At 37.4% G+C, this 23,629-nt stretch overlaps 1 protein-coding gene across 1 annotated transcript in view; it reads left to right on the forward strand.

The window, feature by feature from the left end:
- Positions 1 to 23,629, forward strand: part of gldc (glycine dehydrogenase (decarboxylating)) — a 64,306-nt gene that overhangs the window by 28,310 nt on the left and 12,367 nt on the right. The window contains exons 6-18 of the mRNA XM_028804977.2: positions 201 to 348; positions 2,765 to 2,961; positions 3,738 to 3,834; positions 3,961 to 4,066; positions 4,958 to 5,097; positions 5,767 to 5,847; positions 7,548 to 7,645; positions 9,376 to 9,460; positions 9,737 to 9,778; positions 11,108 to 11,250; positions 12,530 to 12,605; positions 13,229 to 13,354; positions 18,806 to 18,955. Coding sequence (XP_028660810.1) covers positions 201 to 348; positions 2,765 to 2,961; positions 3,738 to 3,834; positions 3,961 to 4,066; positions 4,958 to 5,097; positions 5,767 to 5,847; positions 7,548 to 7,645; positions 9,376 to 9,460; positions 9,737 to 9,778; positions 11,108 to 11,250; positions 12,530 to 12,605; positions 13,229 to 13,354; positions 18,806 to 18,955 — 1,489 coding nt within the window. The remainder of the gene's footprint in view (positions 1 to 200; positions 349 to 2,764; positions 2,962 to 3,737; positions 3,835 to 3,960; positions 4,067 to 4,957; positions 5,098 to 5,766; positions 5,848 to 7,547; positions 7,646 to 9,375; positions 9,461 to 9,736; positions 9,779 to 11,107; positions 11,251 to 12,529; positions 12,606 to 13,228; positions 13,355 to 18,805; positions 18,956 to 23,629) is intronic.

Raw genomic sequence — 23,629 nt, forward strand, 5'->3', positions numbered from 1 at the left:
ATAATCTTTAATATTTGTGCAAGAAAAAATAATATGCAAGAAAAAATATTTACATGGGGGCCGATTGTATATGAAAAATAATGTTTAAATTATTATATTTTTCAACTCATTAATATAAAGTGAAACCTGTATTATTTTAACAGTTCTTCTTAAAATACGCTCGTCTTCCTAATCGTTCTGTATGTACTGCTTTGTTGTAGTTATATAGGTGTGACAACAGAACTGAAGAGGCCTAATGAAATGGATTTTAGCACCAAAGATGTCTCTGGTGTATTGTTTCAGTATCCAGACACAGAAGGCAGTGTTGAAGACTTTACAGGGCTTGTGGACAGAGCCCATCAGAATGGGGTGAGAAGTTAGACAGATAAGCAAACTTTGCCTTTATTTTTAAAGTAGTTCTACAAATGTGTTGATTCTGAGATTTCTCGGTTAACTATGTTGCAGTGGAATAACTCATTACTTAATTGCATATACAATTGTTCTTGATTCTACCATTTGGATATGTAAGCATTAAATAAATTTCTAAAAATATCAAGGAAATTACAATAAAAAGCTAGTTTATGGATTTGTTAAAACATATTTAAATCTAGACAGAGCAAAATTCTATGTAATAATATGTGTGTGTGTTATGAAATGTCCCACACAGAGTATGCAATGATATTTTATTTCAAGATCTGGTACTTTTTCATTTAAACTTACTGTAGTTATTAAAAATTAATATGTATCATTTTCTAAAATATGGCTTTGCATAACTGTATACTTGCAGTAAATTTTATTTATACTAAATAGCTGTGCATTTAATATAATTAATAGCTTCTATGGCTCAATTTCTTAATAATACTGTTTGTATTTATTTGTTAAACTACTAAGAAATATACAATTTTTCATTCATTCATTGATCCATTTCAGTTAGATTTGTTGTTTAATTTCACTAAGAGTTCTCTTACATACTGATTGAAAACTACCTTGTCGGTGTCTCTCTACACCCTAAATAATGACAAAATTGTCCAAAAAATATGAAAATCCGGCAGTGGATGGGTGCTGGAATAAACGCCAGACCCAAAAAGGAGGCAAAGAGGACTTCATACAAAAACAAAAAATAATTTTTATTACAAAAAAACACACAAGATGTAACAGAAGGTGTTGAGCTTTAGGAGTTACCTTACATAAGCAGTACTGAAAATTAAAAGACTAAGCCCTTCTAGCCTTATTTTAAACTCCACTCTTGTGAAGTGTCTAGCACACTGAACAAACTGACTTTTCTCCTTACATCAACTCTTTCTGCTTCTGTGTGGCCTCCATTACTCCCAACAGCCGAAAGTTTGTCTGCTTTCCACAGGAGTTCAAGTTCCACTGGCATATGGTCAGGAGGGTCTTTCAATTCCTTGCATGGAATTGCTTTCTGGGGAAGTTCAGATGCCACATTCAGAGTTCCCTCTAGTGTCTGTACAATTCTGGACCCTGGACCTCATTAGTGATCAGCAAAACCCGCAGAGTTCACTTCGCTCACAGAAATAGTCAACGGGGAAGGAGGAACTAAAGTAGTTTTGAGTGGCTTACAATGGTGCAATGGTGTCTTAATTGTCCCTGAGGCCTAGGGAAGCATCTGCCAACTATATTGGACTGATTATTGTGGCTAAAAATATGTGAGACCGTAGTGCTAACCACTGCACCATCGTGCCTAAAACAACAAGAGACACTGAAGTACTGATTGGGAGTTGAGATTATGCATACCGCAGCTCAGCAGAGATCTTACAGGACACATGCAGGAGAGTGCTGTGTGTGGCTCCTGTAGCCTTGATATTTCATGCTGGCTTTGCAATACATGAGGGAGTGCATAGAGAAAAATGTTTCCCTAATCTAGCAAGGCAAATTTTCAGGAAAATATTTGTCGATCAAGGTCACCAGGGACTATAGCAGATTCCCTTTGAATAACACTCCGCTGATCAACACTGGACTGCATATTCTATTAAAGGGCCAAGCAATCCACTGGACACCTGACCATCATAATAGTGAGCAAAGAGACAGAAAATTAAATAATACATTAAAAGACATTTAAAAAATTGCTTGCAGCAATTCTAGGCATATCCTGAATAATATCAATAAGTTGGATTTATATCTAGCCACACATAATTATGATTTTCTAGTAATAACAGACACCTGGCTAAATGAAAATGAGGATGAGTATAACATAAATGAATAAACATCAGATAGGCAAAATGAAAACATGGAGGAGCTGATATTTAAGTACAACATAATTTAAATGTGTTTTTCAATTAGATGGTGAGCCATATCTTAATGTAGATGTTTATATTAGAGTAGGAAGCATGTTTGCTTCTTTCTGTTAAATTGGGTGCTTTCCCTTCTTTCTCACCTCTCAATGCCTTACCAAACCCTAAAACAACCAAAACAGTGAGAGTGTGCCATCTCCGAGAGATGCCTGAAGGTTTTTTTAACTCCGTGTCATGTGGATTGGTCAAACACCAGTGCTTTAATCTTATTGGAAATGCAGGAAATAATGAAAAGAACATAAACACTCCAATTGACTTCTACTGTAAGCCATGATGGAGGCTTTGTGGGCATGTCAATCCAATGCCAAATTAGTCTGAGTGTGAATATGAAGCGAAAAAATTCTAGGTCTGGAAGAGCGACCCCTGTACAAGGCTGTAACATTAAGCAAACTTGTATTATTTTAAATTGATTTGTACTGTAAATGATTTTCATAGACAATCTGTTGTATTTTATGTTTTTATTTTCACCCCAGGCTCTGGCATGCTGTGCAACTGATTTGTTAGCCCTGTGTATAATAAGGCCACCTGGTGAGTTTGGGGTAGACATTTCCCTTGGCAGTTCCCAGAGGTTTGGGGTGCCTCTTAGTTATGGAGGACCTCATGCAGCTTTTTTTGCTGTAAAGGAGAATCTGGTTAGAATGATGCCAGGAAGAATGGTGGGCGTCACAAGGTAAATACTACAAAATTGAAACTTGACAAAAAGAATAACCTTACTTTTTTACTCCTTACTTTATATTTTTATCAATTTTTTCTTTTACTGTATATATGTAAAGTATTTCAGTCTAGCTAAGTATAAGATTCTGTTTTGGGTGGGGAAGAAATTATACTAAATATGTGCCTTCTTTAGTAAAGTATTTCATGCTGTACAAAGAATTAGACTGCACACTACATTAACAATTCATGCATAAGGTGTTCTCCTTCTGTGTGTTGTTTGCATAATCACACAAAGTCACAGGGAGGGGATACTAATTGTTCTACAAATTGGAGGGGGGACGCATCATTGGAGTCCTAACTGGTGAAAACGTAAAACCATTCAGATTTAATTACATTTCTGCCCTGGCACATTTACTGCAGGATCTACATGTGCCTAAACATTTTTTACCAGAACTAGCAAAGCAGAATTTGTAAAACTGTTGTCTGAAATTTTTGTAAAACCTGTTTTCTGAAATTCTCTGCAAGCAGAAAAAAATTGGGAAGTATCCCATTTCTGTTCCTCTTTGTGGGTGTTGGTGCTTTTTTCACTTGATCATGTTGATCAAAAGATTGGGAAACTGCAAAATAGTTTACATACAAATAAGCTTTCATAGCATTCATAATTCCTATTTCATAATTTGCTTATTCCCATTTGATAGCTCACTTGTAAATCTCATTCTTTTCCAGTTTAACAGATCTACAATTGATTCACAATGCCCTGAGGACAGTAATGTACATTTTGCTTTCTTTCAGAGATGCTGCAGGTAAAGAGGTGTATCGCTTAGCCCTTCAGACCCGTGAGCAACACATTAGAAGGGATAAAGCTACTAGCAATATATGCACAGCCCAGGTATTAGGAATATTTCTTTTATATTAACAAGGCTTTTTCCTTAGACTTGTTGTTCATTTTATAATGTACACAATTAGTTTTTTTTTGGTCATTGGACAAAGTCATAAACAGTTCTGTCTTTCACAGGCTTTACTTGCCAACATGGCAGTCATGTTTACAATCTATCATGGATCGCAGGGACTTAAGCATATTGCAAGAAGGGTGCATAATGCTGCAGTCATTCTGGCTGAAGGTAAATTGTTTCATTCTTTATAATTTTTTTTTTTTTTTGGTGATCAAATTTTTATTGCTATCAAGAAAAGGAAATGCAGCCAAAGAAAAACAACAAAAATAACTGATTTTAAGCTATATAAGAAAAAACACGATGCCCCCCACCCATCTGAGACTGCTATTTAAACAAAAACACAAAAAAGGAAAAAAAGAGTTGGCAAGTAAATTGGCACACACACTTCATGATTCTTTATAATTGTTAATGAGTGATACCTTCACATTCAAAACATCTTTTTTTCATAAAGCACCTTTAATCATAAATATGTCCATTTTAGTTAGTAGTGTAATTTACAGACATTTTAATTTAGTTCACATATCCTTTCCTAAGGATTAATGAGTGATCACTATATGACTGCTATGCACCTTATTGTGACCCTTTTTTAAAAAATGGAGACTGTTAGTCTTGAATGCTTGGTTTGAGGTATGGTCTCCATCTTTCTGTGCATTAACCAAGGCCTCTGACAATATCCAGTTCTCTGAGCACACTTCATACTAATCTTTTCCTGCAGCCACAGTATTTCTACTGTCAAAGGTGAGATTGTTCAAGTAACCCACTCAGGAACACTCGCTCAGTAAACCTATAGTGTCACTTTACCTTACTGCCTTGACCACACTGTTCTACACTGCTTACATTTCAATGTGAAACATGCTCTAGCAATGTCTTCCTTTTTAATATAATTTAGAGAAAAGCTGTAATGTTTTTGACCAGCCAAAAACTAACATACATACAATATACCTTGCAGTGTCTTTGAAATTCGATTTTACAGTCTTAAATGTGAACTTAGTCTGTCCCAGTTTCTTCCTAGCAACTTTGTATAATGGTATCCATTTTGTTTAATTTCATGCTTGGCAGGGCTGAAGCGAGCAGGACACAAATTAGAGCATGACCTGTTCTTTGACACCTTAAAGATTCAATGCGGTGTACCAGCGAAAGAAATACTGCTAAGAGCAGCTCAGCGTCAGGTCAACATTCGAGTCTACAGTCATGATGTGGTAGGCATAATTATACCTTTTGTCTTTGGTGTTCCTCTGAAGATTGTGGAACTGACGGTGCACATGCTATTTGACAGGAGGACCCTGTTTAAAGTACAGCTCTTCCAAGGAACTTTAATTTACTATTATAAACTACAACTTAATGTGTCAACAGTCATACATTTGTACTTGCAATTGTTTCACTTAATCGAACTGTCACCTCTAAATTTTATAATTGTTGGAAAAAGAATTAAAACCTAAGCTTCTCAGAGAGGCAGACATACTAGTATAAATTAATAATGAATACTTTTGTCTAGTAACTTATTCTCCTTTCCCATCTGACATCACATTTATGTACACTTGCTGGTAACTTGTGGAGAGCACATCACTCTTTTATACCAAAGAACAAATACTTCAGATTTGTTTGAAATCTTTCATCCTGACCATCATGTATTAAATGTGAACCGAGGCAGTCACAGCTGGTAATCATGGATGACACAAATGAAGACAAGCGAGTCATTTGCCTACTTTATGCAAGTGCCACACTCATACCTCCGATAAAGGAAGCAGTGGCTGCAGCAATCTACTAGAATTAGTCACTAGTTTACTTAAGTATAACTTTTTTTCAGATGTTTTGAATATATTTAATCGGCAAAATTCCAGAACTAATATTGTCTTTTGAATTGCTAGCTTGGTGTTTCTTTGGATGAGACCGTAACAGAGAGGGATTTAGATGATCTTCTGTGGATATTTGGCTGTGAATCCTCTGCTGTAAGTATATTGAAGTATTCAATGTCGTATTATAGCACCATAAAGCATTTCTGACTATGTAGCTTTCAGAAAGACTTCAATATTCTGTTTTAGGCAAATGGTTAGTTTAACAAGTAAAATCCATCCATCCATTTTCCAACCCACTGAATCTGAACACAGGGTCACAGGGGTCTGCTGGAGCCAATCCCAGCCAACACAGGGCACAAGGCAGGAACCATTCCCGGGCAGGGTGCCAACCCACCGCAGACAAGTAAAATCTCATACAGTAATCCCTCGCTATATCGCGCTTCGACTTTCGCGGCTTCACTCTATCGCGGATTTGCTTCCTCCGTTGGTTTGCCCAGTTGATTTCATACAAGGGACGCTATTGGTGGATGGCTGAGAAGCTACCCAATCAGAGCACGCAGTTAAGTTCCTGTGTGCTGATTGGCTCAGCGACGGAGCACAGAATTCGATTACGCTGCGTTAACCAGGAAGTCTTGTCTCGCTCATTCAGCATCAATGTGCTCCTGCTACTGCCCAAGCGCCAACGGAAGATACTAACGATTTGTGAAAGGTAAAAGTTTTGGATATGTTGAAGGAAGGGAACCTCTACACCGCTGCAGGACGCCATTACGGCATCAATGAGTCCACGATTCTTTTTTACTTAAAAAGAAGGAAAAGAATATAAGATCTATGGCCGCAGTGTCTTTTAACCAGGGTGCAAAACGAGTTGTAAGTGGATGTAATAAGGCGGTAGTCCGGATGGAATCTGCTTTAGGGATTTGGATTGAAGACTGCTGGAAGAAGAACAATGGCGGTGCTACACAGTCGCCTGAAGAGGCTCCTTTAGAAGAGCTGTAACGCTCTCCTTTGTTGTGCAGTAAAATTAAACTCATTGTTATCTGACAAGTTGTAGTGTTATTGTTGGTGAGTAACATAATTCATTTTCTATGTACAGTACTTATTACATGTACATAGTTTAGTATCACTGTACACACATTTTACTGTATACAATTTTTCTTGCATTGTACGTATTTATTGCTGGTGGCCTGTCTGTCGTAATGGCTATAACATATGTGATATCGGAGACGCTCGATATCTTTAAAATAATATTTAGGTTTTACTGTATATAAACAGTGTGTTTACATACATATTTTCAATGAATCTCACCTAATATCTAAGAGAATACAAAGGGTTTATGCTGTATAATTGTGCAGGAAATGTTTATAAGAGTGTGGGACAGTTTATAAGGGCTTAAAATATATAAAAATAACCATATAAACATATGGTTTTTACTTCGCAGATTTTCACCTTTTGCGGGGGGTTCTTGAACGCAACCCCCGCGATCGAGGAGGGATTACTGTATTCCACTTTGTTGATGTTGTGCAATTTAATTATTGTTTGGCCCAGCTTATGACAACTTGGTTATGAGGAAAAAAGATTTCTACAAAACCTGCAATTAGTTTACTTTTATATGGTGTGAATTGTGCAGAATTGTACCTTTGTCCTGCTGTAGACTGGGTTGTTATTTCAGACATATTTTTGTCATAGTTTGAATGTAAAGAATATACTGTATATAAATTTGTTGTGGCCTATTTCCATTAATGTAATAATTGGCTTTGTTGTAAGTTGCGTCATAGATAATGTTGAGCATTTGTCACATGCTGACTGCAGTGCTACAGCGCATTGTGAAATTGTGTTCCCTTCCATGCAAACAGGAACTGACTGCAGAAAAAATAGGTGACGACATGAAAGGAATCCTTGGAACTCCGTTCAAGAGGACCAGCAAATTTCTTTCACATACAGTTTTTAACAGGTTTGTGTTTTATATAATGGTTATTTTACAGTGAGACAATTTTTGGATATTTTTTAATGCTTCTCTAGTACCTTGTACCACTCAGTTTTTTGCAAATGTCCAACTTATAACTAAGTAATTTTAATAAATACTTAATAATACAATAGTCCTTGACTGACAGCATCCTACCCAAAAACTGCATGAGCAGCATTCCATAACCTTTTTATAGTTCAGCCTGTTTTAATGTCATTGTAATGAACCAATTTATGTTCACTCGTTGTAAGGTAGGGTTGTGCAGTATACTTGAAACAAAACATTCCTACATCATACAATATATATAAACAGATTGTTTAACTTAACAGAGAATGCATGTACTGTGTTCCCTGTGTAGTGATTGGTGTTTGTATGTCCCTAAATTACTAGAGGTCCTGGGTCATAGGTTGAAAGAGGCTGCCGTCTTTTGAAAGAATACTTTTATCTTAAATACCAGTATTAATTTACAAAAATGTCAAGAACAATTAAAACAGTAGCAAAGAATTAACAAAGAAATTAGAAAGTGAAGAGATTGATTTATGTAAATAGGAAGTAAGAGTCATCAGATCATACTAAATATTTATCATTGGCTCATGGTCATTGCCACACAAAAATTTATATTTTTATTGAATTGCACCTTTTATAGCAAAAAGTATATAAAAGGACTTATTCTTACAATAGAGTTGATTCTGTAGTGTTACAGTTGTAGCATTGGCAGGTTAAGTGAATCTCTAAGGGTCACATGTTGAACAGCTTCCTCCTGACCTTATTGCATTCATAAAAATTACTTCTGAACTCTTTGAATTTATTTATTTATTGGTCCTGACTCACCAGTACAAGAAAACGCCCACATATGACGTACCGTTCGACTTCTCTTGATATCTAGTTATGCATAGTTTCAAGCTTTTTTGGGGTTCCCACTATTTTGGTCCATTAGGCATGAAAAACCCTAATTTTAGGCCATTTTTGGATCATTAAAAATAAATATAAAGATAAAGAGTAAACTAATAGGTGATCACATGGACTTGTTGTGCGTGCCATAGCAGCTGACTACAGGGGTTTACTTACCCCTTAATGGTATACGAGGGGTCAGAGTTACTCCTTTTCACAAAACTGTCATATAATGTTATTTCAATGTTGCCGATAATGAATATATTTTTGATATTTGATTCTTTACCAGCGGCCCTAGCACTCTAAAATCCACTCCCAGAAAGATAAGAATAAAATTTTTTAAACATAAACGTGTGGCGTATCATTTTTGACTATTCCAAGGTCAGTGATTACAAATATGATGTTTGATTTTTGAATCTTTACTAGGGATCTAGCCCTCAATGGACCTCTATCAGAGGGTGAAAAATGACAAATATCTATTGGCAATTGAGAGTATTTAGACGTAACATTTAAATTGAAACGCACATTTTAATATTTCAAATATCTGGCACAACTATTCTTGTTTATGATGTATTCCTACCTCATGAAGTAAATCATTACTTTTATGAACAGCTTGAATTAAAGCAGCTTAGACAATGTCAGACTTTTTTTTGTGTATTTTTGTCCTTTTTTTCAAATAGAGCTGCTAAAAACCCAGTATTGTGTTCAAGTTTTCTGGGAAAGAGTTATTGGGGCTGTGAATTAACTGTTTGGTTTTTTTTTTATTAATTTGTGTTGTTGATGTAAAATGTATTTCTAACTTCTGACAATATGTATTTTTTTTCTAGTTATCACTCTGAAACAAATATTGTTCGATACATGAAAAAACTTGAAAACAAAGATATTTCTTTAGTGCACAGCATGATACCTTTGGTAGGTTTAATTTTTGACATTTAAAGCAGTATATACAGGTATATTTTCTAGAAATGTAATCCACTTTTACCTTCTAATATGTTCCTTATTAAATATATATTTTTGTCCTCTTATGAGAGCATTTAGAAATTCTGAGTGATTGATTCTTTTAATGTTCAGCAAAGAAAGCTTTCCAAATTGTAGAGGTTGAAAATAGTTATAAACATGTACAACTACAGGGGTGTAAAATGTTCAAGTCCATCTGACATTTTTTTTGCCTTTTTATCTTTTATTTAGGGGTCTTGCACAATGAAACTGAACAGTTCTTCAGAACTAGCTGTAAGTGATTCTTAAATTATTGCTAGACTCTTTGTGTTCTTTTAATCCATCATGCTGGGGAACTATTGTAAATAATATTACTAGAAAAGTGAGAAAGAAAGAGCAAGAACAAATAATTTCTGTATCACATAAAACAAAAATGAAATGAAAATATTTATGTATTGTGTATTTATTGGGTATTGTCCATTAAACTTACTTTAGATGTTTTTTGCATAAAATAACATGAAGTTGGCACAGTGGTTAGTACTTGTGCTTCCCTGTTCCAGAAGACTGGGTTTAGATGGAGGATATTTATATATATTTTTACACATATTTTTTTTAGAAGACTAGAGGGCTGTGTCGCTCCCCCATCCCCGACACCCCCCCCCCAGGGCGTGGTGCGCACCAGCCACTTCGCGTCTCTGCCACCCGCGTTGTAAAGGGGGGGCTGAACGCACGTTAAGGAGATGCGGTGTGATCAGCTGCTGTCGAGCTGCGTGTCGATCATTTAAAAGCCTGTACAGCAGCTGTCCTTTTGTCTCACTGCCTTGTCTCGCAGGGCGTTAAAGTGTCTCTGAGAAAATCACATCGTCTCCTTCCAAGATTTTTTTTTTATAATAGAGAGATGCCTCATCAGTCCCTATTCACCTAACTTTTGTACAGTATAATTGAGATTTGAGGGTCCTCTGAATATTAATTCAAGTTAGTAGCTTAGTCCATTGTTCTTGCTTTCTAATGGCTGTGAAGGAGTTTCTCTTAACCACTTTCTGTCTGAGCCTACTTTTTCTTTTTGAAAAACTAATTTTTACTAATGGCTGGCATGTGCCCTAGTTAACTCCCTTCATTATTTTAAATGTTTGATCACATTGATTGTATTACTACCACAGTGGGCTTCTTATTTCCATATTAATAAGAATAATATCAAAATCTAAAGTCATCTTATTTTTGCCTGTTTCACAATACATCACTGTTCACAAAATGCCACTTGTACTTTTCAAAACAAAGCGGTTCTGAAATAAGCTGCGTATGGTGGTTATATACCACTAAGTTGCTTAGGCAGCCCTTTGAGTTTCTGGTTTTAAATCAGTCTTGAATGAATTTCCCATTATGAACCTGACTAGTTCTGCTTCTTGTTTTTAATTCATTTACTCTTTAATAAACACTATTTGAAATCTTGCTTAGATCATTTAGTTATGTTGTTGACACTATTATATAAACCTAATGGGCAGACAGGAATAGTTGGCCCAATGAAAGAGTAAGTATTGCTTGTGTAGTTAACTAAAAGAAACTCTTGAAAATAGGCTGTGGTGGACTTCTGCTTTCTACTTCTTTCTTCCCTATTCTTTGTAGCCAATTACCTGGAAGGAGTTTGCAAACATTCATCCATTTGTGCCATTAAATCAAGCTGAGGGCTACCAGCAACTTTTTAAGGAGCTAGAACGGGACTTGTGTGAAATAACGGGATATGATAAAATCTCATTCCAGCCAAACAGGTGTGTGATGTACCCAAGTTATTATATAAAGTTACTTTCCATAAATGTTAATTATATGGTAAGAACATCATCACTGATAGCACAGTAATCTTGTGTACAGTAGTGCCAGTTAATGTTTGATATGGTATCTTGCACACCATTAACTTTGATATAGTGTTATGGTTCAGCTTATTTATTACCATGTATTGAGCTCAGAAATTTTCAGATCAGAGTCCACTGTACATAGTACAGTACAGTATACTTGGCTCTGTCTACTGTATATTTAATCAATAACTTGTCTAATTTGCAGTTTTTGCAGAATTCAAACATTTATTATATGCTTATAGTTTAAAATAACCATAAATGGTGTATGGTTATGATATACATTTTCTTTGTTTTTTGTGTAAGCTAACAAGTTTTCTGTTTAAAATGTTAAAAGTGTTTAAATAATACTGTCAACATGTATTCTCTTTTTTTCCTCTACTGTCTCATCTAAATCATGCTCACTTTCCAGCTGTGTTGGTCCTATTTTTCTTGAAATTCACATTTTTAAGTTGGTGGGGTATTTGCTCCTACACTGATGGTGTACCTGCTTTCTCCGCAGCCTGCCTTTTCTAAAACATTTATTTAATTAAATGTAGCTTATAAAATTGCTGTCATTAAAAACATGTAATGTACGATACAGACTTTGAGGTGGATTTTCAGACACTTCAGTTATTGCCACATTTTATCAGCCAGAGCGCACTGTGGTGTAGTGGTTAGCACTACTGCTTCACAGCTCCAGGAGACTGGGTTCCAATCCCAGGTGTTGCCATTGTTGTACATTTACCTGTATTGGTTTTCCATCCCCATTCTAAACATGGCTATAGAAGGTAAACTGTAGACTATAAAATGTGTGGGTGTGTACATGAATGTACTCCAGGGGTGTCTTTTTGCCTTGTTCCCAAAGGCTGCTGGGATATTCTCTAATTCCCTGTGACTGTGAATTGGACAAAGCAGATAAGAATATGAAAGTTTTCTCTCTGCACCGAGGTGCTATGCCACCTGAACACTAAATGGGAATATGAATACATTTATGCCTCCATTGAGAACAAGAGAGAGAAATAGTGAAATGCTATTTAAGATTTTCAAATAAATATTACCAAGAGATTTTTAAAACTGACATATTTGTTACTGACTTTCTCTTTCAATGCACTTAGTAAGATTTTTTTAGGAACATTGCATATTTACAGTTAAATAATTTGTCAATTTGGTGTTGCTAACATATGTATTTTGGTATTATTTTACTTATGTTTTCTAGTGGAGCACAAGGTGAATATGCTGGCTTGGCTGCCATTAAAGCTTACCTAAATGCAAAAGGGGAAGCTCACAGAACGGTAGGCGCATGGCATTATTCCAGATTCTGTTTGCCACGTTGTGTTTTAAAGCAAACCCCTGTAGATCAAGCAGTGGGTGTGCACAGTGTCAAACGGTGGTTTTGGGGTTCCACTTTAGGGCTTCATGTTTGTTCAGACTGAGCTGGTAACTGGGTCTAAGCAGGTCTAGTCAGGTGGCCTTGCAAGTATGGAATGTATTCTAGTACAGTAATACAGAAGTCAAAAAATACAGAAATTTACTTTTATATAAACATTGTCATAATACTTGCCAAAAATAGCTGCATTCATTTAAGCAAGCTGCTAGCAATCCGAGTTTGTTGTCTTGATGTTTTGTGTAGTTTTAATTATGCAAGTAAATCAAGGCATTTTATCTACAAAACTGCGAAAACTGTTCATTTTATAATTTATGTGGTATTCTGCAGATCTAGCTGACCATTGTATGCTAAGGTCATCTGCAATTAGTTAATTAATCCCTGGGCTACATGGGAGGGTTATGTTTGGGTGATGAAATTACCTTGCCATTTTAGTTCTTCCAAGTCTAGTTGTGTGCAGAGTTTTATTTGTATTCAAGTATGTTTAAAGTCTTGATTCTGATTCAGTCCCTTTTGATTTCTCCTCTAAAGGTTTGTCTCATTCCAAAATCTGCCCATGGCACAAACCCGGCCAGTGCTCAAATGGCAGGAATGAAAATCCAGTCTGTTGAAGTAGATAAAGATGGAAGTATTGATATTGTGCATCTAAAAGCCATGGTAAGAAATGTATAAGATACAGAGTGTTGCTTTATACTGTGCTTTACTGCCACTTAAGAGCAGGTCGTGTTTCGGCCCCCCAATAATGAGCTCAGTATATTCGAGGTGGACTGTAGTTAATTGGGTTTATGCCATTCTGACAGTGTGCTTTTCTTTACGTGTACTCTACAGTTTATAGTTGTTTAATTGTGGCCTAGTCCTGTAGTAATAGTAGTAATTTTGCAGATTGCAGCTTCTTTGGGTTGCAAGTTGTTACCTAATATTTTTTTGAAAATTCTTACGTCAAAGTGTTAGTTGTTATACTTCTGATTGGCAATCAACTTAATATAACTCGCCTTTACACTTGAATTTGCAAACGTAGTCCAGTTACTTTAAAGATAAACCCCCTTTTTCATGTGGTGTTTTTGTGATTCTGTCCAACCCTTGTATGTGTTACAGTAATATGGTCAAAAGTGTCATCACAATGTAATTTGCCATATCATTCAGTATTAGTAACTATCAATTTTTTATATTAATTTTCTGAAGCTTAACCTTTAATTTTAAATAGTATTTTGAACTAAGGAAACCAAAAGGCTTATTACTATAGCATGATATTGTATATAGTTCACCAAATAACTTATTAGTATTGAACATTGTTGAGTAAAAATAAATAAATAAAAATCTAGATTTGAAGGTAATTGCTATAATAACCAACAGTTACATAAATGTGATAACTGTCATTACATGTTTAGACTTCAAGGCAACAACTTTATCTTAGTGAACTAAAACAGTAAAAAAGAATAATTTAAATTGATCATAAACCATAAATGAGAGACAGCATATTAGCCTCAAAGTACATAGCTGGATTATTTTTTTCATGTTCAAGTGTTTTGGCTAGAAATCGCAGTCTGTGAACAACGGTCTTTGACTTTGGGACACACCGTTGACAGACTTGCATTCCTGACACCGCTGGTTCAGTAGAGAACTCTGTGCTAAAGAATGATTTCTGTATATTCCACTAGGTTGGACGTTCTTGCCAAAAACGGTTAGCATGGAAAAAAAAAAGTTTTGGATGTTAGTAATCTCGCTGGGCCAGACATGATTCTTAAACGAGAACACGCATCTGAGGACAACTCGGTAAAAAGTTTGTAGTGAATTATGGTGAAATTTTCTACTGAAAAGGCTTCGCCCATAGAGTTTCTTCTTCAAAACCTGCTGCCAATGTCCTCTAGTCTTAAACATTTGGAGTTGCAGTGAAGTGTCCCATTTCTCTTTGTGTTAGTCAAATACATAAAATAACTATGGAACGACAGGGAGGGAGCAAAGAATACTGAAGAATGGACTTGACTCTAAGATAAAGTAGAAAGCTAAAATTGCCAATCCTCAAATCAGGAGCTCAGTAGCACAAGGTGACTGAAGCTTAATGATTAATTTGTATATTGTAATGAGCACAATGCGCACACACAAGTAGACCACTGCTACTTTGCCTCATTTGTTTTGGATGTTCTTCTGCCAGCTACAGTATCTTTGTCATTTTTAACTGTTGCATCACTTCAAGACATAACAGCAGCAAATATAAAAATTTTGCTCTATGTATATGCTACGTGTTAAAATACTGCAGCTATATTCTGGAATGACACGTTTGTATTTCCAGATAGGTGTAACTTACATTAGTTACTCATTTAGAAACGCAGGCACAATGTGGATACACTGCAACCTTATCCACGGTTCTGGTGGAGCGGTGTCAGTGTCGTTGGGCACGTTTACTGACTTACAATAAATACTAAAATCTGCATCTTGTGTTGCATTTCATTATGAGCTGTCTGAATGGCAGTCTTTTTACTTCCTTTTGATGTGATATTCATATGAGCCACGATTTACTTTGAGTACATATTTTGCAATTCATAACTTCCCAAACGTAGCTGCCAGTTTTGGCCCACTCCAGCACTATCACCCTAAGTATGAACAACTGAAGGCATCGCAACACCTGCGACAACACTTCATGCTCTTTGACTACTAGTCTGACGTCTTCAATTGCTAATGTATAATCTGACTACACAGAGAGGTTTTTCCGTTGCTACAGGTTATGTTCATTTTTAACACATGCAGTGTGCTGCCCTCACAGGTGACGTATATTTTTATGTTTAATAAGGAGCCTCTTGAGCTGTTCACAGGTTATTACAATCAGAAGCTTGACTCCTTGATAGACCAGGTTAACAACAGCGCCATTACTCATTGTAGTTCAAAATCTCCACCCAGACTTTGAGTGCCAAATTCATGGAACGTTGGATTAGTTTAGAAACGTGAAACTCAATGAGCCATCTAGTAGTTTCCATCCACGTTTAAACAAAATATGCATTTGGTTGTCTCTAGTAAAATGTATTATACATCTAGCTCTGCAAGAATAGGGTGATATTAATATTCACAATAAAAGAAAATGCACAAAGATCAGAAGGATCCACCAAGGCTTGTCATTTGTAAGCAAATAAAGGAAAATGAATACACATATAAATAAACAAAACTAAATACAAAATTGATGTGATATTCATATGCTTACATGTGTTCCTTAACTTAATTCCAGTAAAAAGGAGGAATGCAGTATATACATAAATATTTCAGCACAGAACTGTGTTAAGTTTGGGATCTCTGGTGCAAGAGTGACTTTACATGATAACGTGGAATTATTCAAGATATGTTGAGCCCCCTGATTTACTCTCTGTACACCCATGACTGCGTAGCGAAGTACAGCTGTAACACCATCCTCAAGTTTGCTGACGATACCACTGTAATAGGTCTGATCAGCGAGGACGATTAGACAGCCTACAGGGAGGAGGTCAGACTCCTGGCAGAATGGTGTCAGGACAACAACCTCACCCTCAACGTTAGCAAAACTAAGGAGATGATTGTGGATTTCCGCAAACCAGCAACAGAGCTGTGGAGCAGGTCAGCAGCTTTAGGTTCCTCGGAGTCACCCTCACTGATGACCTTAAATGGTCAAGTCACACTGCGGCAGTAGTCAAGAAAGCCCAACAATGCCTCTACTTCCTCAGGAGACTGAATAAAGCCTGGATGTCCCCCACAACCCTGTGCAGATTCTACAGGTGTACTGTGGAATCCATCCTGACAGGACGCATCACATCCTGGTACAGCAACTGCTCAGTTCAGGACTGCAGAGGTCTACAGCGTGTGGTGAATACAGCACAGCAGATCACGGGCACACAGCTCCCTGCGATCCATGACATCCACACTACACGCTGTCTCAGGAAAGTGAACCGCATGAGGCGGGACCCCAGCCACCCTGCACTGTCACTTGTCACCCTCCTCCCATCTGGGAAGCGACTAAAGTCCATTTGGACGCGCACCTCCAGGTTCAGGAACATTTTCTATCCAACTGCAATCAGACTCGTGAACAATCTGTGACCTTGTGTCACCTCCACTGCTACTCGCACATATACTTCTGCCACTTCTCTATTTATTCCTAGGATTCTGGTTTTATTTATTTACTTATTTATATTCATTTATTTATTGTGTGTGTGTGTGTTTTTTTTATTTTTTTTGTCTATGTTCACTGTCTGCGGCGGCACATGCCAGCAAGCATTTCATTGTACATGGTACTTGTACTTGTACACATGACAATAAAGAATTGAATTGAATTGAAACCTACAATTAGATCCTAGTACAGAGCAAAGGGGTAGACAAATTGATCCTAAAAAAAGAAGAAGAAGAGAACTGTCCATATTACCAAAGATGATACGGGCTAACCATTAGTAAGATGAATGGTGCTGATCCTGGAAGTGAGACCTGCAAGAACAGATCTTTACAATACTGCAGAACTGAAGAGCAAGTAATACAGCATCCAAATTAGTAAGTGGAACATGAACAACCGTCCACTCTTGTATTCAAATGTCAGCATTTGCCTTCAGATAAAAAAGAAAATTGGAATACATTTAAATAATATTTGAAAAGTGACTTTTAATTTAACAGCTCTATTTGGAGAAAAGGAAAAAAGCCAAAAACATCCAAATAATTCTGAGGTTTAAGTGGCATGTGAGCTGACCAGTGAGCTCCGCTGTTTTGGACTTTGGCACAAGCCTTGAGTGAAAATGTGAATATAACTACCAAAGCATTTTGTGGCCATTGTGAACGAGTCAGGCATTGAAACTGAGCATATCTGAACCTCTGTGATAAATTAATAGTCCGGTTTACAAAAGTGAATTTATATCATAGTAGGAGCAATTGCACAATGAAGAAGCATTCACCTCATTTAAAGAAAAGATCAATGAGCTGGTAAAGCTGAAGTGGATCCTCCAGTGTCACAAAGTAATTTTCAAAGCAAACAGTGGTAGTCCAGGATAAGAGTCATACAAGTCTGTGATAGAAAGTACCTTAACAAACCGCTTTAGAAAACTTACGGTGTAAAAACTAAAAGTACACGCAAAACACTTGTCAGTTACTACTGAAATTCAAAGCATTTGCTTAGTTGTGCAGCGTTTGCCCTTAGACTAGAGATTTCTATCTCGGGGCCTAGTAAATACGGATAACCGCCATTTTGTAGCAATATGTTCACAGTACACAGTCATTAAAATAAAACTTTGCAAGATCAACAGTTACTTGCTTGTTAAGGCCGACCACTGCCAGCTATCTATTCTTTAGATTGAGATGCAGTTGCTTTTAACTTATTTCTCATAGTTACGGTTTTATGGTTTGTATTATTAATGTGTAAAGGTGTACTGTTTGGCATTTTTTATTTTAATAAAACACATAATTCTATGTGAAATATTTTTCATTTACCTTATCTCTAATCAATTGTGCTTCGTCTGGTTTATTTTCCCCCTTATCTTAAATATGTTCCCATAGTGTTATACTACTTAAGGAATTTTTGAAATGAAAAAATAACTGATTATTTTGCATTTTGACATTTTTCACATTTTTTTGAGTGAGTTCAGGCAAATTCAACAGTCATACGTAATTGTTTTTACAGTATATATTTTCTTTATCTGTCTGTCCTCACAGGCACACAGTATACTGTACTTCACTGTGTTATAACAGCACTAAGTGGATTTCACCGTGAAGATCACAAGCCACAATCCATATATGAGATTAAAGTGACGTATGTTAATGCTATTATTTTGCCTCAATGAGGATTTTTTTTTTATTTTATTAAATCTGAATCCGTGAATTTAACAAAAAAAAGCCCCAAATGCCATCATGTCTAAATAAAAAGCACCGTGATATGAACAACAAACCTGTGTAGTACTTCCTTATTTAACAGTATATAATTTAGAACTCTCTAGAAATCAAAATTTGTTTTCCTTTTTTGCACACTAGTTGCCGTGTTTAAAATGTTCTCCTCCTGTGAAGATACAATGCAGGATTTGATGAGAACTAATTAGGCTGCTACATGTGGTTTGATTAGAAACACTGGCGCATCTGGTAGTCTCCCTTAAAACCTCGTTTGCATTTCCTGTTTAGGTGGATAAACACAAAGAGAACTTGGCTGCCATAATGATCACGTATCCCTCTACAAATGGCGTGTTTGAGGAGAATATCAGTTCCATCTGTGATCTGATCCATGCTCATGGGGGGCAGGTATACCTGGATGGTGCCAATATGAACGCCCAGGTAAGAAAACATTGCATTTCACAAGCTTATTTTCAGCTTAATAGTTAACAGCTTGTCATTTATAGACTTTTTTTCCAGATTGTTATGTAACTGTAATATTCCTCTGCACGATTAGCGGTTATCTAAGGTTTATAGCTGTTTAGTAGTAAAAACTGATCTTGAAGAGCTCTTTGTTCTTGGCTATGCGTCAAAGTTTATGTAATTATTGGAAGCAAAAAAGCACGCAATGGTTTTTAATTGTAACCCTAAGTCGTAGCTCACTGAAGCAGGTTTACCTCTTCCTTCATTTTACTGTAGTCCTTTCAGTGTCTGGGCCCAGCATCCCCCCAGTGATTGCTTTTGCTTATTTCACCCCAACTACCATTTCTCAAGGTATTAGAGATGGGTTGGACACAAAATGAATGTTCATCGAGTTTACAAAGAATAAAAACAGCAGTGAGCTGCATCGACAGATATTTAGGAATTCATCGATCATTTCTGATTTTTCTCTTGACAACAATTGTAAAATTTCAACAAAGACTGTGCAATAGAATTAATTTAACTAATACCAGTGGTGTTTTAAAAGCCCGCAGTATGTTTGTGGTGCAGAGTGTTCTGCCATTTGGTCAGCAATTTTGGAAACCTGCATTCTCAAGAAAAAAGTTAAACTGCAACTTGATTGTTTTGTTTGAGGCCATTGAGGTTCAGTTGATGTCAAAGACTGGATCAAATTGTTAATGATTCTTGCTTATTGCCCTCCATATATGAGGAGTGCTCTAAAAGTATACCAAAAAGACCACATTCGTGAAGGAGACGTTTTTTGGCGATGGTGTAGGCCACATACTGACTCGTAACAAGTCATTACGCTGATTTGCTTTGCTTTGTCCATCTGGGACAGCTGAGGAAGCCTGTGAGCCATCTCTTTCTGTATCATAGCAATGCCCCCCGGCTCACACTGCACAGGTCACAATGACTGCTGTGCGGATTCACGAAGGTGCCAAACCCACAGCACTTTTAAGACGTGGCCCTGTGGGAATGACCAGTCAGCTGTACAAGTTATTCTTTGTCTGCAGATTGGGGGATATACAAAAGCTTCATGAACATTATGACAAGGGGAGCAGTGCTCATGAGGATTAAGTTTAAAAATGAAATTGGTTTGGTTTTACCGAGGTTTCTCTTAAGATGTCAAACATTAAAATTTTATCACCCCATGTAAATAGCAGTTTAACATCATAGAATTATCTAATGTACAATACAAACAAAACATTTATTGGTGATTATTTATTCCACAGTTAGTGTGCTTAACATTAACTCTTTGAGGGCTAAATATTTTTTCCAAAAAACTCAGTTATCTGAAAAGCACACAAAGCAGTGGTTTCACACATAAATCAACATAAAACATCTGTTGCTGTGTGCTGTTGCTTCTGTTGACACATGTTCAGCATCTCTGGCAGCAGTGGCTATGCAGATGTGTCTTGATACTCAGCAGGAATGCACGGTGAGCCGGCTGCCTGGCTGTCTTCGCACAGTAGGTGGGCGGTGGTGGCAGTCTCAGTGTGACGCAATATCGTTTGTACCTCTTGTCATCATAAGTGGTGGTCCTCCCAGGTGAACATTGCTGTAGGAGCATCAGCTACACGAAAGTGTTCAGCACCACGATCAGCTGGCGACCAATCAAATGATACTGGTACCTCACTTTTGTTTTCAATATCCATCTCCAGATCACTTGCATCAGCCTTGGAGTCCGACAAGTAAGAGTCCTATTCAACGAAATGACGTAAAACGTCCATGGAGTATTTTGCTGTGTACATTTGCTTTGGTCTCTAGCCAGATGTTGATGCCATTTTAGAGGTTGTTTGCTCTTCGCTACTCATGCACGCGTAGGGAATCGAGGTTAAATCAACAAAGCTATGTAACTTTCCTTCTAGCAAAGAGTTGAACTAAACTGTACGGGCGAGTTTTGTCGCAGTTTACAGCTAATTACTGTCCTCTACCCCTGAATTTTGACAAAAGTCGACATCAGCCCCGAAAGAGTTAAAGATGGCATCAGCTAACTAAAGGAACTAAAACAGATTTGATTTGTGTTTTTAATACTTTTTGCTGACCTTCATTGATTGTGTCCCCGTTTTAAAATGACTTCAGCAAGACCTAAAACAGAAGTAATTTGTATTATACATAGAAATTAAATATACAGTGGGTACGGAAAGTATTCAGACCCTCTTCAATTTTTCACTCTTTGTCATATTGCAGCCATTTGCTAAAATCATTTAAATTAATTTTTTCCCTCATTAATGTACACACAGCACCCCATATTGACAGACAGAAAAAGAATTTTTGAAATTGTTGCAGATTTATTAAAAAAGAAAAACTGAAATATCACATGGTCCTAAGTATTCAGACCCTTTGCTCAGTATTTAGTAGAAGCACCCTTTTGAGCTAATACAGCCATGAGTCTTCTTGGGAAAGATGCAACAAGTTTTTCACACCTGGATTTGGGGATCCTTTGCCATTCCTCCTTGCAGATCCTCTCCAGTTCTGTCAGGTTGGATGGTAAACGTTGGTGGACAGCCATTTTTAGGTCTCTCCAGAGATGCTCAATTGGGTTTAAGTCAGGGCTCTGGCTGGGCCATTCAAGAACAGTCACCGAGTTGTTGTGAAGCCACTCCTTCGTTATTTTAGCTGTGTGCTTAGGGTCATTGTCTTGGAAGGTAAACCTTCGGCCCAGTCTGAGGTCCTTAGCACTCTGGAGAAGGTTTTTGTCCAGGATATCCCTGTACTTGGCCGCATTCATCTTTCCCTCGATTGCAACCAGTCGTCCTGTCCCTGCAGCTGAAAAACACCCCCACAGCATGATGCTGCCACCGCCATGCTTCACTGTGGGGACTGTATTGGACAAGTGATGAGCAGTGCCTGGTTGTCTCCACACATACCGCTTAGAATTAAGGCCAAAAAGTTCTATCTTGGTCTCATCCGACCAGAGAATCTTATTTCTCACCATCTCAGAGTCCTTCAGGTGTCTTTTAGCAAACTCCATGCGGGCTGTCATGTGTCTTGCACTGAGGAGAGACTTCCGACAGGCCACTCTGCCATAAAGCCCTGACTGGTGGAGGGCTGCAGTGATGGTTGACTTTCTACAACTTTCTCCCATCTCCTGACTGCATCTCTGGAGCTCAGCCAAAGTGATCTTTGGGTTCTTCTTTACCTCTCTCACCAAGGCTCTTCTCCCCCGGTGGCTCAGCTTGGTCGGTCGGCCAGCTCTAGGAAGGGTTCTGGTCGTCCCAAACGTCTTCCATTTAAGGATTATGGAGGGCACTGTGCTCTTGGGAACCTTAAGTGTAGCAGAAATTTTTTTGTAACCTTGGCCAGATCTGTGCCTTGCCACAATTCTGTCTCTGAGCTCTTCAGGCAGTTCCTTTGACCTCATGATTCTCATTTGCTCTGACATGCATTGTGAGCTGTAAGGTCTTATATAGACAGGTGTGTGGCATTCCTAATCAAGTCCAATCAGTATAATCAAACACAGCTGGACTCAAATGAAGGTGATCTCAAGGATGATCAGAAGAAATGGAAAGCACCGGAGTTAAATATATGAGTGTCACAGCAAAGGGTCTGAATACTTAGGACCATGTGATATTTCAGTTTTTCTTTTTTAATAAATCTGCAACAATTTCAAAAATTCTTTTTTTGTCTGTCAATATGGGGTGCTGTGTGTACATTAATGAGGGAAAAAATTAATTTAAATGATTTTAGCAAATGGCTGCAATATGACAGAGTGAAAAATAGAAGGGGGTCTGAATACTTTCCGTACCCACTGTATATACTTTACTGTAGTTTCTTTTCGTTTTGATATTTGTAAGTCTGCGATACTCAACCTTCATTGATTAGTGTCCCCTGTCAGGACTTTCCCAGACTTCCTTGGATTTCGATCAGGCAGGTCTACTTTACTTCCATCAGAATACACACATGCTCTGCCTTTTGCAGCACGGGCTGTAAACTCCATGTAAGATTTCAGAACAGGATTTTCTGTGGCCCGTTCTTTTTTTGCGCCTCATTTATAAAGACGTGATTTGATGTAGGAACACTGGCCAGTTTCGGCGATGTTGAGCGTATTCTCTTTCCTGTCAAGAGACTTGTAGTCTTGCAACAATTTGTGCCTCTCTGTGCACTGATGCTTGCTGCTTAATATCAAATAGCTCTGGTGAAGACGTTTAGAGTTCGATGTGTCTAAACAAAGCACGTTAGCCTAATGCTATTGTTTGGGATCTTCCACCAATGAACTGTATACTTGTGTGAAAGATATTTGTCATCGGGGCTTTCCATGTAGCAGAAGCTGAATATTCTTTGCCTACAGATTGGTTCTTTATTGAGAGGAGTACTTCTGCACATTTGTTTGCATGTAGTAAGGAGAGTATAACTTGAAAGACGCCAAGAGGAGTCTTACTGAAGCAGATTCTTAGTGTAAGTGGTGGACTTCTCCTAATAAGAGTGATCAGAGGATAAAGGTGTGCAGTTCTTGCTGCATTTGTGAAACCAGCAGGGCAGGAATAGGGCCGCCTTGTTACATTTGTTTTTATAAACATGGGGCTGAATGTTTGTTTATCCTGAATATTGAATTGAAGACCTTATCATCCTGTCCTTACATGCTGGTTTAGGATGTGTTATGTGACTAGGGGGCTCTGCCGGCTGCTCGCTTTG

The sequence above is a fragment of the Erpetoichthys calabaricus genome, chromosome 7 (genome assembly GCF_900747795.2).
Source record: "Erpetoichthys calabaricus chromosome 7, fErpCal1.3, whole genome shotgun sequence".
Taxonomy (NCBI): Eukaryota; Metazoa; Chordata; class Cladistia; order Polypteriformes; family Polypteridae; genus Erpetoichthys; species Erpetoichthys calabaricus.